General features: G+C 53.3%; 5 protein-coding genes across 5 annotated transcripts; all 5 read left to right on the top strand.

The window, feature by feature from the left end:
- Nucleotides 1–512: 512 nt before the first annotated feature.
- Nucleotides 513–1884, top strand: PV07_10460 (uncharacterized protein). The gene has a single exon (XM_016397792.1). The coding sequence runs from the start codon at nt 654–656 to the stop codon at nt 1569–1571; it is 918 nt and encodes a 305-aa protein (XP_016244983.1). The 5' UTR covers nt 513–653; the 3' UTR covers nt 1572–1884.
- A 581-nt stretch (nt 1885–2465) lies between these two features.
- Nucleotides 2466–4027, top strand: PV07_10459 (uncharacterized protein). The gene has a single exon (XM_016397791.1). The coding sequence runs from the start codon at nt 2573–2575 to the stop codon at nt 3584–3586; it is 1014 nt and encodes a 337-aa protein (XP_016244982.1). The 5' UTR covers nt 2466–2572; the 3' UTR covers nt 3587–4027.
- Nucleotides 4028–4137: 110 nt separating this feature from the next.
- Nucleotides 4138–7823, top strand: PV07_10458 (uncharacterized protein). The gene has a single exon (XM_016397790.1). It carries the CDS (start codon nt 4378–4380, stop codon nt 7498–7500), a length of 3123 nt encoding a protein of 1040 aa, XP_016244981.1. The 5' UTR covers nt 4138–4377; the 3' UTR covers nt 7501–7823.
- A 2384-nt stretch (nt 7824–10207) lies between these two features.
- On the top strand, nt 10208–13700 carry PV07_10457 (uncharacterized protein). Its single transcript, XM_016397789.1, has 4 exons — nt 10208–11391; nt 11459–11581; nt 11643–12570; nt 12627–13700. The coding sequence occupies exons 1-4, from the start codon at nt 11349–11351 to the stop codon at nt 13165–13167; spliced, it is 1635 nt and encodes a 544-aa protein (XP_016244980.1). The 5' UTR covers nt 10208–11348; the 3' UTR covers nt 13168–13700.
- Nucleotides 13701–13861: 161 nt separating this feature from the next.
- PV07_10456 (uncharacterized protein) lies at nt 13862–16849 on the top strand. The gene is made up of 3 exons (XM_016397788.1): nt 13862–14765; nt 14820–16172; nt 16222–16849. The coding sequence occupies exons 1-3, from the start codon at nt 14232–14234 to the stop codon at nt 16312–16314; spliced, it is 1980 nt and encodes a 659-aa protein (XP_016244979.1). The 5' UTR covers nt 13862–14231; the 3' UTR covers nt 16315–16849.
- The last annotated feature ends 517 nt before the right edge of the window (nt 16850–17366 follow it).

Raw genomic sequence — 17366 nt, 5'->3', positions numbered from 1 at the left:
GAGGAACAACGGCGACATGTGCTGGGCTGGGTTGTTTTTATTTCGAGTTGAACGAGCTGCACTTGAAGACTTTGATATATTCTAACTGGTTGTAAAAGCGGGAGTCTGCTAGGGCTGCGGAGTCTGTGCTGCACCATGTCATATCGCGCGCAGGCACTGCAAGCGGGCGGTGAGGCTGCGGGGGGTTCGCGAGGCACCAGATAGAGAGCACACATCCTACGCTGAAACAGCAACCCCGGAAGCCTGCGATCAGTTGGTTTGCAAGGATAGTGCACGTTTCCCTCAATTCCCCTTATTGATACCGACTAGACGTCAGCCTGTTCTATACCGTGAAATATCGAGTCGTCGTGGTTCTGCTCAAAATCGGGCCGTCAGACTGAGTTGCGGGTGCACCTGCGGTGCAGCCCCCTGCGTCATCGTCAGTGGCTTCCAAGGCGCAGTGACGTGTTTTCCAGCCACGCGACCTATTCATGCGAGCTAAGAATCCTTCCCCAGCTGTCCTATGTTACACGCTTGTCCCAAGGTTAATCGAGCCTGAAACACCAAGCTCGAGAGGGGCCTGGCACCTCGTCGCATTCCTCGATCTTAAGAACGGCTTCAACCCTGTCGCCTCAAAAGACAATTTCCCGGCCGATTAAGAGGCTGTCCCAACCATGTCGCTATCTCTCGAGTGTTTACCTCCAGAAGTCCTCCTCCGCATCCTCTTCTTCCTGGAAATCCCCGACCTGCTCCAAGTGAGTCGCACATGCCACACTTTGCGGGAAATCGCATGCGATCCCCTGCTTCACCTCGAGCGACTGCACCATGTCTCCCACACTCTCTCCACCCTGTTAGCCCGACGGCCGTCCAAGTCTTCCATTAGTCCTCCCAACTCATGGATATGGCTGAGCAAGACCAATGTTCTCTCGCGGCAAATCAGCAAGAGCTTGATACGCATACGACTAAGTCATAACCTCGAACACAGACCAAGTCCGTATGACTTGGTACAGAGGTCGATCCTCCCATCTACATGCACCAGCTATTCCTCGCCGGTTTCGCCAGTCCTGATACAGTCACAACAGGCGGTGCAGCGGAGCAAATTGAAGGATGGACTATGTCGCAAGCTAGAGCGCCGGCCGAGCGTGAACAGTCTGGTGTCTCTCAACATCATGCCTGAAGAGTGCGCCCGGCGCAGTGTTTCCCCTGCCATCGTGGCTACGAGGCGCAAAGTGATTAGAGAGAGCTTGAAGGACGGGCTTCGCGCGTGGGTCGAAGGGCGCGCTATCCAAGCACAGAAGAGGAAAGCAGATGAGATGGATGCTACGGAAAAGACTACGGTAAAGAGCTTGGTAAGGAGGTTTGCCGCAAGGAAGGTCGCTGTGGACTTGGAGTGCAAGGGAGTCCGTCGTCTTGATCCAGTCAGGGCAGAGAAGAGGAGAGCACAGGCGAAATGGGGCAGGGAGGTCGAGCTTGCCAAGAGGGACGAAGAACGAAGAGCTGCCACCAACGGTGCTTGTTCCCAACCGACGCGGGCGCATGTCCTGGGACTCAAAAAATTCTGGGAGGGGGTCATTAGAGCGGCTGCTGGATGACTGGTCCGTTCTTTTTGCTGTTTAATGGTTGTCTTTAGGTTCTTTTATGATGAAGGTCTATACCCAGGGCGAGTTCCAGGCTTCTTTGCATTGATATTGGGACTTTGGACTTGCATGAAGCAGGCTTGGTAAACACAGAAAATCAATGCTATGCACTCGGGCCAGTCGGGACAGAATGATGATATCTGAAAGCGTGAGTGGTCAACGACAACGTACGATCAATTCACCCACTTAATCGACCTCTAGAGATTTATGCCCTTTATGACAGTCTTAACGATTCTACTGCCGCTTGAGACCTCGGGGGTTGTGTATAGAGGATCACGTATGGCCGCAGGTAATCTGTGTATATCGAGCTAATGGGAAAGATAAGTGGCACCGTCTGACGAGAAATAGTACCGAGAAGAGATTCACTATTGACTCAAAGGCACCATCAATGAAAAGGGCATTGATTCTATCCTTATCCTTATTAACAATATTAGCTATATTTGATCTGGCGGTCGTCTCGTCACTCTTGAGCGACTGGCTAGATTGCGCGATGGCGTCTATTCTGTGGGACTGCTACATTTCTTCCGGAGGCCTTGAGGCCTTGTATTTGCCGGGAGATCTGCCTGCGCTTTGTTAGTGGTTATGCGGCGTGATTGAATATTCTCGGCCAAATGAATGGAGACAGCCGTTTTAGGAAACTGGAAGATGTGCAGCAAGGCCTAAACGAGTTATGACTCGCACAATCTATTGGAGGACACTATTATCAGAAGGGTCTGGACCCGTGGCAGTGAACAATGGTCATGCTCCTTTTCTTGGCCCATGCAACAACGTCCCCGTGCTCGTATGCTTCTGTGGAGAGACTTGCAAACAATATAAACGGTAGGAATCGACCACCATGGACACAATTTGCATACATCGCCAGGTTAGAATTCCCATAATTCCCAACGTTACTCGACACCTAACCCTTTGCTCGCATTACCTGAGTCTTCTTCAACCCTACAACCGTCCTGACGTTGATGCCACTGGGTTGTGGCACTGATACCACTATTGATATAACTATGGATGCTGAATCGGGTCAAAGCGTGACCGCTGCTGCAACAGTTCGAGACCAGACCGCCATTAACATCAATCATGAAGACGATGTGTCCAATCCATCGTCTCCCAGCACCGAATGCGAGTCTGATGGCAGTCACATTTTCGACGACGACGACGACGACGAATTCGACGAGTCGCAATGTTTATTCTGCAACCAGACGAGCCCGGACTTGGACCAGAATCTGGTCCACATGCTCAAAGTCCATGGCTTGTATGTAGATCCCGCGCACCTATTGGCAGATGTCGGGACTCTCCTCGCCTACTTCCATCTCATCATTTCTGGGCGTTACGAGTGCCTCTACTGCGGAACGCAGCGGAGTACTCGCGAGGCCGTGCAGCAGCACATGATGGCCAAGGGGCATTGCAAGTACGACATGACGGACGAGGATGCCGAGCTCAGAGACGTATTTGACTTCCCCTCGTCGCATGCAAAAGAGGAGCTACACCGACATCTCCACGCCACGGGGTTCTCGGGCGACAACCATTTTCCACCGCAAACCAGATTGAGGAAACCACGACCACCCAGGCGTTCAGACAGACACGGGCCCAACATCACAGCTTCCCAGCTCGACCAAATACCACCGCCTCCAACTCCGCAATCACACACCGATGCTGGGTCAAGCTCAAATGCTGCAGAGACACCGCCCGATTCTCGGGGTGAACTGAGTACGAGAGCGCTGAAGCAAGAAGTCACGCTCAACAACCAGCTCGCGCAGCTTCGTGCAGGGGACCGGAGAAGTCTTGCGCATTTACCGACCTCACAGCAGAGGGCGTTGCTGGCCACTCACCACAAACAGATGGAGAAGGCCAGGAGGACGGAGCAAACAAGCCAGAGCAACTTGGAGAGCGCCGGGAACAAATTCAATTGTCTGGGCAAGATCAGGCTGGTACGGAAACCGCCACATACAGGGAATGTGCACAGCTTGAATCCGTGAGTTCGATGGGGACTTTTCGGGATCCTACATAGGTTCGAGGGGCGTTTTGAGGGGTATATCGCCCCATTTTTACCAGAGCTCACTCGTACAAATCTGAGATCATCGATTGAGAATCGTGAAGGCTCAAGAGAACAAGCTAGTGAGACACGTAACACATGGAGAGCCGCTCTAGATTCTTGGCGGGTGAGGCTTAAAGTTACCCCAGAAACCAGCGTTGGCAGCCTCGCATATGATGTCAACAGCACGCACAACAAGACTGGCCTCCCCTAGATGAGCTGAACCTGAACTCCCGCATGATGAACAAGACCTCTTTATGTTGTTGCAGCCATCGTGTTTGGCAGACCCTCAACATCAACAAAGGACTCATTTTGTCATAGCTGTCGAACGACTCCCAAGGAGAATAAATAGATAAACCTGTGCCGCCGCAGTGTTGATCAACTGGTCCAACGGAGTACCACACTCAACACGCCAGCGAAGACCGGATAACATCAAAGCACTTGAATACCGCAGGTCTCCGTCGAGTGGCAGGGTCGATTTAATATTGAATGCTCTAGATTCCACCCCAGTACGGTCGCTTTGGTTGCCCGGACAACGTCTGCCTGCCACTGCCTGCGGCCTCATCACCACCGCGCATCCCTCGCACTCAAGCCACCATCCCAAGACCTGCGTCGCGAGTATATATCCCAAAATTTGTTTCCAGAGGGAATCATTCCCATGTCACGCCGGAATCTGTATTAGGACGGACGCCACAATTCTTCGATTTCACGTTCCGTCTTCCTATCAGCGTCGAAATGGTGCGAGAACAACAGGCCCCTCGCAACCCGCTTGCCCCAGCTATGGGCAACTCGCAACCTCTCCCAGACTCCCAGAACAAGGACAAGATAGTTCCCACCGATAAACCTCCCGCTTCGCAGCCTCTGTATCCAGATCTCCAGAATGGCTTGCCAGAGCAGCCTCAGTTCGGGAGGCCATCAATGCCCGGGGCATCGCCACAGCCATATGCAAGAACACAGCCGCTCATGCGACCAGGCATGAGTGCGAATACATCAGCTCCACGCCAAGTGAGCGGGAGTCAACAACAAGACAAATATTCGAACCTGTTTGTCTCGGCGAAGAGACCCGTGCAAAGACCAGAGCTGCACAAACCTCATGTTGTCGCAAATCCTCTGCAAGCACTCAAAGACCATGGAACGAACCCCGGACAGCCTCCTAAACCCAGTTCTTCTCGACCACCTTATCAAGAAGACGATTTCTATGAAATCCCCAAGCCTGCGAACTTTCCTACGTGGAAGCCGACCGCCGTTGTTCCACCCACCTTCTCATCTCACCAACCTCCAAATCCATACTTCCGACCAAATGCGATAGATTTGACTCAGGACAAACCCATTCTGAGTCGTCCACCTCCTCCTTCGAACCCCGCTTTCTTCCGAGCAGAGCGGTACGAAACCGCCGACCCGTACACGTACATGAACTCTACACAGGCCAGTGAAAGCATCAAGGCTTTACTTGAAGGTGCATTCGAGGACGAAGAGGACAGACCAAGAACGAGGAGGAGAAACAAGGAGCTTGACAAGAAAGTTGGCGATCTGGCTGAAATGGTCAAAGGTATGTCAGTCAACAGTGAAGACAAGAGTGAATCGGCTCAAGAGGAGGCCGAAGAACAAGAAGACGATGGCGCCGTGCCCGGATTGAAAGTCAAGCTCTTACCGCATCAAATTGACGGGGTCGATTGGATGGTCGGCAAGGAAATCGGCAAGAATAGAACGTACGGGGGTATTCTCGCCGACGATATGGGTCTGGGAAAGACGATACAATCAATCGCTCTCATGCTTAGCAACCCAAAACCCAGTGGAGAAGAGAACGAGAAGAGCAAGCGAAGGCTGCCTGAGAGTGTCACAAAAGCCACACTTGTCGTCGCCCCGTTGGCCTTGATCAGACAGTGGGAAGGAGAACTCAAGGATCGCATCGACGAAGACCACGCGCTCAAAATCTGTGTTCATCATGGCCCCCAGAGAACCAAAAGCTACAAGGATTTAAAGAAGTACGATATCGTCATCACAACTTACCAGACACTGTCATCGGAACATGCTGGATGCTCAGAGTCCCTCAAAGTTGGGTGCTTCGGGGTTCATTGGTATAGGATCATCCTAGATGAGGCGCACTCGATCAAGAACCGAAACGCAAAATCTTCCAAGGCTGCTTGTGCTCTTGATGCTGCATACCGCTGGTGTTTGACTGGAACCCCGATGCAGAACGGTCTCGACGAGCTTCAAAGCCTCATCCACTTTCTCCGAATCCGGCCTTATTGCGACCTGAATGAATGGCGCGAGAATATCACCAAGCCCATGAACAATGGAAAAGGAGGTCTTGCAGTTAAGAGATTGAGACTCATCCTGAAGAGCTTCATGAAGCGAAGAACCAAGGATATTCTCAAACAAGAGCACTCCAATGAAGGTGGTAAAGGAGAGGCAAGAGAAGGAAGCAAAGGTCCTGGGTTCAAGATCGTGGGACGAACTGTTCAGAACGTTGAAGCCGACTTTACAGACCAAGAGCGAGAGTTCTATAAACGCTTGGAGTCGAGAACAGATCGAAGTTTGGAGATGATGATGGCTGGGAACAAGATGAGCTACGCGTCGGCATTGGTCCTGCTCATGCGACTTCGACAAGCGTGTAACCACCCAAAACTCACTGGAAGTGACTTGAGCACCGAGACTGATGCGTCAAGTGGCATGCAGACACCGAGCCGCAGAAAGGCTAGTGTGGAAGATGACATGGACAGCATTGCGAACATGCTAGGTGGCCTTAGTGTGGAGACCAAGAGGTGCGATATGTGTCAGATCGAGTTGACATCGAGAGAAGCTGCCAGAGGTGCCATTCGATGTGCTGAATGCCAAGAAGATTTGGATAAGCAGACGGAGTATGTCACGGAGATCAAGAAGACGAAGAAGGAGAAGAGACGGAAGCAAGAGCAGAAGGCAATCAGAACTCAACGCAAACAAGTAAGGCGCGTTGTTGAGGACAGTGATGACGAGGAGGATGGAGACGAGAAGCACGAAGACGACGAAGAATACTCCTCTTCCGTTGATGGCGAAGGAGACGAGGACGACGAATACTCCTCATCCGACGACTCTAGCAGTTCACAACCCGCGCTGCTCCAATCCACCAAGATCCGCAACCTCCTCTCCATCCTCCGCGAAGACTCCCACACTCACAAATACATAGTTTTCTCCTTCTTCACGTCCATGCTTGACCTGATCGAGCCATTTCTCCGCTCCCACCGCATCCACTACGCCCGGTACGACGGCAAAATGCGCAATGACGCGCGCGAGGCCTCTCTCAACGCCCTTCGCACCGACCCCTCCACACGTGTCCTCCTCTGTTCCCTCCGTGCGGGAAGCTTGGGGTTAAATTTGACCGCCGCGTCGAGGGTGGTGATCCTCGAGCCGTTCTGGAACCCCTTTGTGGAAGAACAGGCAATAGATCGGGTGCATCGCCTGAATCAGACCCAAGACGTCAAAGTGTACAAAATCACCATCAAAGGCACGGTGGAGGAGCGGATCCTGGAGTTGCAGGAGAAGAAGCGCGAACTCGCCAAGGCGACCATCGAAGGGCAGGGCAAGAAGGGCGCAATGAGGCTGAACATGCAGGATATGTTGAAATTGTTTGGTCGGGAGGCGGAGTCGGAACATCCCGTCGACGTGGAAGAGGTTGGCATGGGCAAAGGGAGGTCGAGGGGATTACTGGACGCGAGTCGAGACATGTCTTCACCATCCAATCCGCCACAAGCTGGGGGTGGATCTGGACCTACAGGCGGGATGGATGGCAGCGCCGGCGATCGACGCGACAAAATGCGTCTGAGCGACGGCAAGAAGAAGACGTGGAAGGAGCATGAAGTGTACGGCCGGAGGTGGTGAGAGTGTTGGACTAACCAAGGACCTCCACGATGTGATGTATTGGATACAGGGTGTCAAGGGTCATGACCATGTGGCTCTAAGGAACTATCGATCAACGCGGCATGTTAGACATTGCCCTTCTTTCAGGCGTCAGGGTTGAGTGTCTTCAGACCAGGACACCACGACGATGAGCATGAGAATTGAGGATGTATGGATTCAATAGACCCAGGCTGATATCAAAGAAGCAAGTTCCTCCTCTCAGCGAGGGTAAGAGAGATACAGGGAAAGAAACACCCCATACATACTTAGGGTACCCTGTTCTCTGACCTTGATATACAAAAGGCCTGCCGTTGAGCGGGACAGCTGCACAGACTTCTTCTTCGTACAAGTGCCTGTGTGCCCCCCTATTATTCCCTATTTCGGTTCGTGTCTCTGCTCTTCGCAGCGCCAGCGACCTCCTCGTGAGCCACCTACACGGCTGGCCCATGTGGGCACCAGTACGTACCGTGCATCATCTCCGCGAATCTCGGGGATGGGTTTTCTGTTTTGATCCAGGCCGAAGAAGAACAGAGTGGCGGTGTCAAGGATCCCGGTCTGGTCTCTCGGCACGCGAGTGGTGGTGGCATTCAATGGTCCTACAAGCTGGGAAAGACTGCGGCTGGGAGGAGCCTGGGACGAAGGTGCGTCCTGGATGTTTGCCCTCGTTTGTGAACGGAATATGGAACTTTCACATCGTTTGTGTCTTTTCAGTTCAGCTATCAAGACGGACACGGGAGAGTGAAGTTATCGCAAGAGACGGATGAACTTGACGATGAGTTTTGCGAGGCTGGCATTTCAGGAGAGGCGCTCTTTTTGCTTCACTTTTTGGAAAAAGGGTTTCTGCGGTGCCATGATTTGCGAGCTTGAGCTTTAACGAGTCCCTGGTAGTTAGTCCTGGATGGGCATTTAGGTAAGCCGAGCCCATGCATGGGTCCATCACGCGAAGGGATCCTCGCAAGGGGGAACCTTCTGAGCGGACAATGCAAGTCCCTGCGGGAGGTCCGGAAGAACACAGATGAGTTTCCCAAATGGCGATGACCGGAAGAGATTCAGGCCTGCATGCTGTTGCGATTCGACCGGCTCCGCTTGCGTGCTTGACGTGCAGGTGCTCTCCGCCCGGGAGATGCCTGTCCGAGGTTAGGGGACTGTAGGTACACGTAAGTCCAATGCTGGGTCTTCGAAGATTGGCTGCGAAAGAACAGAAGGAGTCAACATGGCGTGGAGACAAGGGAGGGAAGGACACGGAGTACAAAATGAACTCCATAGTGTACACGCCGAGGATATGTATGTCAATACTCGTCGCCTCGGGGAGATACTCTGGTGGTCGGCAGGAATAACTTGGACCCGGCGAGAGGTCAATTTGCAGACTGTGGTGCAAAGGTCGCTGGCTCGGTCTAGATCGAACTAATCGTCTTACTCAAAGAGGCCAAACGCGTGGTACTTTTCCTGGACGGTGTACATATGCAGCGGGCGACGTGCGACGTACGTCGTACAGAATGAACAAGTATTCGAGTCCGTCGAGCCAACAGATTGGCACGACGTGCGCTGCGTCTCCCGTGGAGCTTCCAAAGGGTCGCCTAGATTGGAAATGGTGGTAGTGTCGGTGGGCTTCGGACGACCAAGGCAGTGGTGTCTCTGGTGAGGGCTGACATGGGTGCTAGGGAAAAGTTTACTGGGTTGGACTTTTGTCCGAACCAATGCAGACGCAAGCAGTTGTTTCACAGCCAGGGTCAGCTGCAGCAGCAACGTGGCAGCCACCTTTTGAGACCAGGCCGCCAGTTGCAGCAGCCCGGCACAAGGGGTGCGCCAGTCAGAAGGGGGCCCGCCTCTTGCATGTCGCCCTCGTGGCTCTTTTTCTTTTGTTTCTGGAAAAAACCCAATTCCTCGGTTTGCCTCGGATGTGGACAAGACGGCGGCACGGGAGGTTAAAAGGGTGCGAGGCTCCAACGCCGAAGGTCAAAAAGCTCTCTCTGGTGTTGGATACCTTGTGCAGTCGATGTGAGCAGTCAGGCCAGTCGCCGGCGACTCGATAGCAGCCTAGCGGTCGATAGCTATAGTCGAGCAAAACCCCCAGAGAAAGGGGTAAGGCCCCGGAAGATGAAACGTGGTCAGCGATGGTCGCAGCTTGCATCGACTGCGCCTAGCTCGTTACGGGCCAAGTGCGCAGTTAGAGGATGGGACGGCGCTCGATGGGCCATGGGGGATGGCGGACGGTGATTGAGCCAATCTTGGGCAGGATCAGGGAGACATGGAGTGTTCTTTTTCACTCTCTCGCTCTTTAGGGGAGCTGTAGACGTTTGCCATCCCCATTTATTGCCGAACGAGTGCGTAAAAGAAAAGGTCCAAGGTTGAGGAAAAGAGAAGACGCCCCGCCCGTCGGGAGATGAGTAGTGTCCCAAGTTTTCCAATTGGCAAATGCAGCAGTTTCGGTTTGTCGGGGTCTTGCTTTGACTTTGGCTTTGACTTTGCCATGTGCTTCTCGAAGTGGCCACTGGGTGATGGTGATGCAGGCTGATGGGCCGTGGCTGTGGTGGTGGTGGTGGTGGTGGTAGTGGTGGTTGTGGAGGATGGATGGATGGATGGACGGATGGTGAGTGAGTGAGGGTGGATGGGTGAACGACGGGCCTCCTCCTCATCTCATCTCGTCTCGTCTCGTTTCCTTTCTTCTGCTTCTTTTCCTCGTATGGGGCCGCCTTCGAGAAAAATCCACCAGGCCACAATTCTTCACTCATCCATCATTTCGTCTCGTGTTCTTTTTTCCTTCCTTCTGTTGCGTATCCTCTTGGGATCTCCCTCCTCCACCCTCCTCCACCGCCCCCCCTGGTCGGTGGTCATCATCCTCCACGCCCAAAACGCCTCCATCGTAACGTAACCTCCGGCCGCCGCATGTTGGCAAATTCATTGTCGTTCGCCGCACAGACGCTACCACCCCTTCTCACGTTTCCCTTTGCAGATCCGATTGCCAGTCTAACTTCTGCAACTGGAGTAGCACCAAGCACCGCATCGCCCCCGGTCCCCTGTCAAAAGGTTGGCCTCCGCCTTACCAGACTAAACGACGTTAGAAGGCGCACTTGATGCTTCGGCTATTGCACTTTCTGGTATTAGGACCCTGACCGCCGTCTTCACGCCCTCAAAGCCCTCAGCTCCGAATGATTCATGGTTATCCCAATCCCAACTGTGCCAGCCTTTTAGTCGTACCCCCTCCTCTTTCTGGCCCGCTCCAGGCTTCCCCGGGCCTTTCTGTTCTGTTTCTTCAGCATCTCGACAACCACACCTCCAAAGTCTCTTTTTCCCGTCAGGTTTTGTCGCCTTGCCGTTCTTTTTCGCCGTCGTCCTGCGCTTGCGGCTTTTGCCCCCGTGGAATATCCTTCGGACAGCTGCATTTTCTGAGCGTCTTCTCTCGCACCAATATCTTTGATTCTAGATCTGGACGCTGGCTGGCGCCTCCGCGATATCTTTTGCCAACCTACTTACCGACGCTCCATCTCTTGGTCTCCCAACCTCGGTTGTCTAGCTGGACAGGTTCTGGTATATCCTAATTGAACTGTCATGTGGCTTGGATAAACCTCAGAATTGGTCCAACAACAGCCTGATCATCAAGCGCTCAACTCCATCCACCACATCTTCACCGCCATCCCAGCGCATATCCGACGCACCCCGTCACCTCAAACACCGACGAGTTCACTATTGGCAACCACGGTGGTCCTGCTTTCAAAACCGCCCCGATTAATTCTACCGCCTGTGTAGCAACCCCTATGTTACTTCCTGCCGTGTCAGGTCTGCTTTAAGTGGAGGATTTTGTTCTGTTATCGATTTGCTTCGACTGGTCAATGGGGAACTCTCAGGGCAAGCCTGTGGTCTTGACCGATGAAGGTGAGGGTCTTGACGCTTTGGCGTCCCTCTGGCAGAAAAAATGTTCTTGTGCTCACCCTTCGGCCAGTCAACCTCAACCATTTTCGGTTACTCAGGGTCGTAGGCAAAGGTGCCTTCGGCAAGGTTCGCATTGTAGAACGCAAAGACTCAGGCTTGACATTTGCTCTCAAATACATCCGCAAGGATGAAGGTCCGTTCTTAGCCATGAGTCAACCAAGCAAACGATGGGGCTATCTCTGACTATGTCGCAGTGGTTCGCTCCGAAAGCGTTCGCAATATTATTAGAGAACGGCGGATGCTGGAGCATCTAAACCACCCGTTCTTGTGCAATCTCCGCTACAGTTTCCAAGATGTCGAGTATCTGTATCTTGTGGTCGACCTGATGAATGGTGGCGATCTTCGCTTCCACATCCAACGGAAGGCCTTCACCGAGGACACGATTCGCTTTTGGATGTCCGAGCTGGCTTGTGCTCTCCGCTACATCCATAGCCAAGGCATTGTGCACCGCGACCTCAAACCGGATAATGTGCTTCTGGACTCGGAAGGTCATGTTCATCTGGCAGACTTCAACGTCGCCTCCGACTTTAAGCCTGGCAAGCCTCTGACGAGCAAATCAGGCACCTTGGCCTATCTCGCACCCGAAGTGTTCAGAGGCTCGGGATACTACAGTGAAGTGGATTGGTGGTCATTGGGTGTGACGATGTACGAATGTGTCTATGGAAAGAGGCCGTTCGAAGGACGGACTCATGAAGAATTGGTCGACTCTATCTGTGCGGCCAACCCGCGATATTTTGTTACGAAACCCCCGGTGTCCATGCCATGCCTTCATGCCATGACAGCTCTGATCGAGAAGGACCGACGAAAACGGATCGGGGCCACTGGTTTCGACACCTTCACCTCACATCCCTTCTTCACTTGCATCAACTTTGAAGCGCTAGAACGAAAACAAATCCCTCCGGTGTTTATTCCCTCGAGTGAAAAGACCAACTTTGATGCCACCTACGACCTGGAAGAATTACTGCTGGAAGAGGCCCCCTTGGAGGCTCGAGCGAGGAAACAGAAGCCGCGGGCGGAATTGCGCAACGATGCCACGAGCAAGGAAATTCGGGAAGATGAGCTCCACCGCATGATCGAGACCATGTTTGAGCCTTTTGACTATACCCTGGCTAGTTATGATGTGTAAGGGCCGGGCTTCTTACGACCGCAGTTGAACACGATGCTAACAGATATCGCAGGAGTGCTGCGGCAGCGGTTGCTGGAGTTGTACCGGAAGAACATGTTGAATTAGACATGGCGCAACCAGAATCACATTCTGTCCCCACGTCGCCAGACGGATCACCACCGATCTCGCCCACCGCGGTCACGACGCCTCCGCGGGCGGAAGAAAACTTTCCACCGTTAGACGAGTTGAAAGCGGCAGCGTCACAATCGTTGCCACCTGGACCGCCTGGGCCCCCTGCACCAACTGGTCGACCCGCATCTTCTTCGAAATCCTTCAGCAGACCGATCCCCCCACAACGACCGATGCCCGCCCAGCGGCAGACAAGCAAAGGCGGTGGAGTTCAAATGGTGTTGGATGAGTCGGGAAGCTGGACGAATCTGGCGGACCAGACTGCCCCGCATCATCAAGACATGGTGGGTGACGGTGGTAAAATTGAGAAAAGTAGCGGCAGTATGCTAGGGTTCTTGAGCAGGAAGAAAGGAAGAGATCGAAGCCCGAAACCAAAAGAGGCGGGCGTATTAGGCAAAGTTGGAGCAAGACATGTTATCAGCTGAACCGCCACACATCGCGGCGGCAACCAAACACCTTCTCACCTCAGACTTGACAAGGTCGAATCCGACCCGGATTTGAGTCGACTCAACCCCCGGACCTGCAAGGCCTAGATGCGCCAAGCGCTTTTCTACGACAACAGCACAAAATCTGGCAGATCGAGGACGGGGCGGCACGACGCCATACCGGCATGGGCCCGCTCTAAAGTGTCTCTCGCTCTGTGTCAAGATTCAAGAAGCAGTCTCGGCCTGCTAAGGATACCATTGGACAGCAAGAACCACCACAGCGATTCTCAAGCAGGTCACGGTATGACGGGAATCTATATAGGACAGGACAAGTCAGCCTCAAATTGACCATTACAACGCGATCTGAAGCTGACAAGATTGGGAATTGGAGGAACAACCGGCGACAGGCAGTCGGAGGCGCAATTGTATGACTAGCCAACATGTAATGCTACAAGACTCAAGATGCTCCCTGGCAGCAGGCCATACACAGGACAGGATATTACCCAATAGATAATTCAACTGCGGACCAAGAATCCACTGTTGTGATTGTTGTGGTTGTAGGTCGCAGGTGGTGAGAGTCGGTTGTTGCCCGGCACAGAAGACGAGCCAGTGCAGCTGGGGGACCCACCGCAGCCACCAACACAAGCTCCCAGCTCCAACAGCTCCCAGCGCCCAGGAACCCAGACCAGCTCCAATTCTCTCTTGCGTGCTGCTCTCCAGAACCGTCCAATGTCAACACTTGAACAATCACACACACACACAGTCGCTCTCACTCACTCACACACCTTTGCCCAGTGTGTCTCTGCTTCCTTTTGCAGTGTCTTTAGCATTGTTGCTTGTGCTGCACATATCCTTTATCGAGCCTCTGTTATGTGCACCTTTTAATCCCATTGTTGGAGTTGGAGACAAAACACCAGGCGCGTCTGTCGCGTGGTCCAATACCACACACACACACCCAGATACCCCTCCCGCCATCCTACTACCACCCTGCCATCCTTCAACCACCTACCTCTCTTGCCGGCCACCCTCCAGCCCGCAAAGACAACCACCCTCTATCCTTATGAATGGCCGCCGCTGTATTCGTACCGCCCTCGCCCCACGATCCTCTCTCCAACATGGCGACTTCCTCTCGTCGAGTTCCGCTGGCCAGCATTGCCAATGCTACCAACTCTCCTCACCGTCCGCTCACCAACAGCAGCTCTAAGCGGCCCAGAAGCTTAGCCAATGTGTCTCAGCAGGAGAATGAACCTCCTCACAAACGCCTGGCCATCGACAGGGCCGGTCGAGAGGTGTTTAACCCAGCTACCCCTCAAAAACAATCCCATCCGCCCTTGCCAGAGGGTCGCGTCTTCGAAAGAAGCCATGGAGAGTCTGCGTCGACTGCTTTCCAGAGGAGGCTGGTGGCTGCCAGAGACAAAGATCGGACTGCAGGCCTACGCGTGACCAAGAATGTCGATGTCCTTTCCAAAGAAGACTCGGGACTCAAAGCATGGCAACGACACTATCGAAAATTGTTTCCCACCTTCAGGTTCTATTTTGATGGGTTTCCGGAGGAAGTCAAGTCACGCTTCCTCCGACACATAACAGCTCTTGGGGCGGTATGTTCTCGACACGGGCACCTGAGGCCGTGCATCCTGCTGACATTGGTGTAGAAAGAGGAAAAGTTCTTTTCAAAAGCAGTCACACACATAGTAACAGCTCGCCATATTCCACCGGACCAGGGGAGGAACACTTCGGGAGGAGATGACTCTGCGGAACCCTCACCCACGGAAGAGCAGCCTCAGACCATCAATCCGTCCTTGCTTGAAAAGAACCCTCGCGGGCCCGCCGGCTCCAATGCGACGCGCAGTGCCGTCAACCCAATGGACATCCTCGTTAGGGGGAGAGAAATGGGTATGAAAATCTATTCCATTGACAAGCTGCAAAGAGTCCTCAACTCTGTCCTCGATGACGCTGGAAATCATGGCCATCATACTAGGGCGTCAGCACATACCACGCGACATCAACGTGAAGACTTGAGGGAAGTCTTGAGAAATGAGAAACTGGGCGTCGCTTCGGAGAGGGAGCTTCCATTCATGTCTTTGGTCGCGTTCAAAGGTCCCTTCATCTATGTCCATGACATGGATGAGAAATACCGTCCAACCTTAGTCAGAGAGTATCCGAAGGTGGCACGGCGGGCTGACGGTGAATGGCCCCAATTCCGATCCGCCAGTATTGGAAAATGTCCCTTCGTCGAGGACCCTGCCATGAAGAAGGATATTGAGCAGGAGCAGAGAAGAGCTCAGAAGCTTGCCTTGCAGCAGGAACAACAACGCCAGCACCAGCAACGGCGTGAACAACATGTTCCTCGCACCCGATCCCATGTGACTGTGGCCACCGCAGACCACGATTCTCCGCGCCGTGCTAGCCCCAGGAAGGCCTTGCAGTCAGTCAACAATGGTGCAAATGCATCTATCGACCTAGACAAGAAGGAATCCAAGAGCCACTCGGTTGTCACGGAGCGTCAACCGTCATTCCCTCCCATGCCGAAACGAGGCGACCTCGAATTTGTCCGCCCGCCGCAGCTACACATGGCTCGAGAGCCGGCGGCATCCGGTATCCAAAGATCCAACCTCACGTCGGCAATCCAGTCCCAGGTGATTTCTTCGACGGCTGCCACTGGAGTCAAGGCCGGCACCAGCAAAGAGGTACATCATCAGTTGCAGCGTCAGGTCCTCGAGCGTACCCATACCGGAAGCCTCTCTGTGGGGTCTATCCCGTCGTCTCACCGCATGAATGACCTTGCCGGAGTTCTGAAGACCGCTCGGGGTCCCGCTCCGCAAAGGGCAGCCAAGAGCAAAGCACAGGAGAAATTGGGCGGGATCCAAGAAGAAACAGACCCTCACGCCGATGACATTGCGGCTGAACGCGCCACGCATACATCGAGGAAGAAGAAGGCTATTAAGAGAGACCCCAAGCCAGGATACTGCGAGAATTGCCGTGACAAATATGAAGACTTTGACGAGGTCGGTGACTGAAACCCCATCTTAGGACCAAAGACTGACTGGAAAACAGCATATTGTGTCCCGCAAGCACCGTAAGTTTGCAATGACGCAGTCGAATTGGACGGACCTTGACGCCCTTCTCGCAAAGCTCCAAGCTCCTTGATGGCAGTGGAAAAGCTTGGTGGACTCTCAAGGGGCATGAATGAGGCCCCCTCTGCACGTGTGCCCTGACGATTCAGCGACAGCATTTCACTCACTTTGATTATAACTTCTGCTTTGCATTTTAGCGGTGGTCATGATTTATACTTGAAGCATCAGCAGAGCACAAGACAGTCCAGCCAAGAATGGCACATAGTTGGGAGACCAAGTCGAATCCCAGCCTTATCGGACGACCCAAAATTTAGTAATATTGCGGTAAAAATCTATTGTTTGTTCCAATGCGGCCATAAAGGGGCGTGGAGGAGTATGGTACACGAGATGATGAAGGGGAATGGCTGTCCATGAGGTTCAGAAAGTTGGCGAATCTGATGTCCTTGGTCTCTCTATTCCAATGAAGTTGACGGTACCTCGCTCTTGTTTTCCTTGTTCTTTCCGTTACCATAACATGCTCCATTGTGTCAGAGACGATATGGGTTGGTTCAGCTTCATCTTGTCTCAGGGGTAGAGATCTCAAGGATGCCTCGTCCCTCGTCAATGTATCCGCATGGTCAACTGGGCTGACAGATTGGACTTGGAAGTCGTAACGACATGCACAGATGTCTCGACGAGATTGGCGCTTGATCAGGTGGCCTCTGCTTGAAATTGCAGCCTCGCGAGGCCTTGAGACCGAGTTTGTTTGCGTCAAGGATGCGCGTGGCCCGTGCAAATTTGAAGTGAGAACATCCACCTCCCATCTCCTCCCAACCAACTCCCTCATCCCCCAGTTGTTATCAAGAGGCTTTCTGCGCACATTCTGCAAAATTGCCATTTTCCCCAGCAGACTACTATCCGCTTTCACCAACCTACTGGTTGTCCGGGGCCTGGGCCGAAGTATTTCTGGACAATGAAGGCCTCTCTTTGTCACATTATCGACGGGTTCAAGGGGCCGAAGTGAATCCTCGAGAGTGCCGGATTCGGCCTTGAGATGTCTTTGTGTTCGAGAGAAAGACAGCCTTCCCGAGCCTGTACAATGGCTGCTGATGCTTTGGAGATGATCTCTGCGCGAGCGGTCTGCTT

Source organism: Cladophialophora immunda, assembly GCF_000835495.1.
Source record: "Cladophialophora immunda strain CBS 83496 unplaced genomic scaffold supercont1.6, whole genome shotgun sequence".
Lineage (NCBI taxonomy): Eukaryota > Fungi > Ascomycota > Eurotiomycetes > Chaetothyriales > Herpotrichiellaceae > Cladophialophora > Cladophialophora immunda.
This window is presented reverse-complemented; position numbering and strand designations above follow the sequence as displayed.

What these genes read in the sequence shown, in the direction of transcription:
- PV07_10458 (XM_016397790.1), top strand. Translation starts at nt 4,378, where the DNA reads ATGGTGCGAGAACAACAGGCCCCTCGCAACCCGCTTGCCCCAGCTATG.
- PV07_10459 (XM_016397791.1), top strand. Translation starts at nt 2,573, where the DNA reads ATGCCACTGGGTTGTGGCACTGATACCACTATTGATATAACTATGGAT.
- PV07_10460 (XM_016397792.1), top strand. Translation starts at nt 654, where the DNA reads ATGTCGCTATCTCTCGAGTGTTTACCTCCAGAAGTCCTCCTCCGCATC.
- PV07_10456 (XM_016397788.1), top strand. Translation starts at nt 14,232, where the DNA reads ATGGCCGCCGCTGTATTCGTACCGCCCTCGCCCCACGATCCTCTCTCC. An exon ending in ACATAACAGCTCTTGGGGCG is followed by an intron (nt 14,766 to 14,819) that starts GTATGTTCTCGA and finishes ACATTGGTGTAG; the next exon opens with AAAGAGGAAAAGTTCTTTTC. An exon ending in AATATGAAGACTTTGACGAG is followed by an intron (nt 16,173 to 16,221) that starts GTCGGTGACTGA and finishes ACTGGAAAACAG; the next exon opens with CATATTGTGTCCCGCAAGCA.
- PV07_10457 (XM_016397789.1), top strand. Translation starts at nt 11,349, where the DNA reads ATGGGGAACTCTCAGGGCAAGCCTGTGGTCTTGACCGATGAAG. An exon ending in TGTGGTCTTGACCGATGAAG is followed by an intron (nt 11,392 to 11,458) that starts GTGAGGGTCTTG and finishes CCCTTCGGCCAG; the next exon opens with TCAACCTCAACCATTTTCGG. An exon ending in ACCCTGGCTAGTTATGATGT is followed by an intron (nt 12,571 to 12,626) that starts GTAAGGGCCGGG and finishes CAGATATCGCAG; the next exon opens with GAGTGCTGCGGCAGCGGTTG.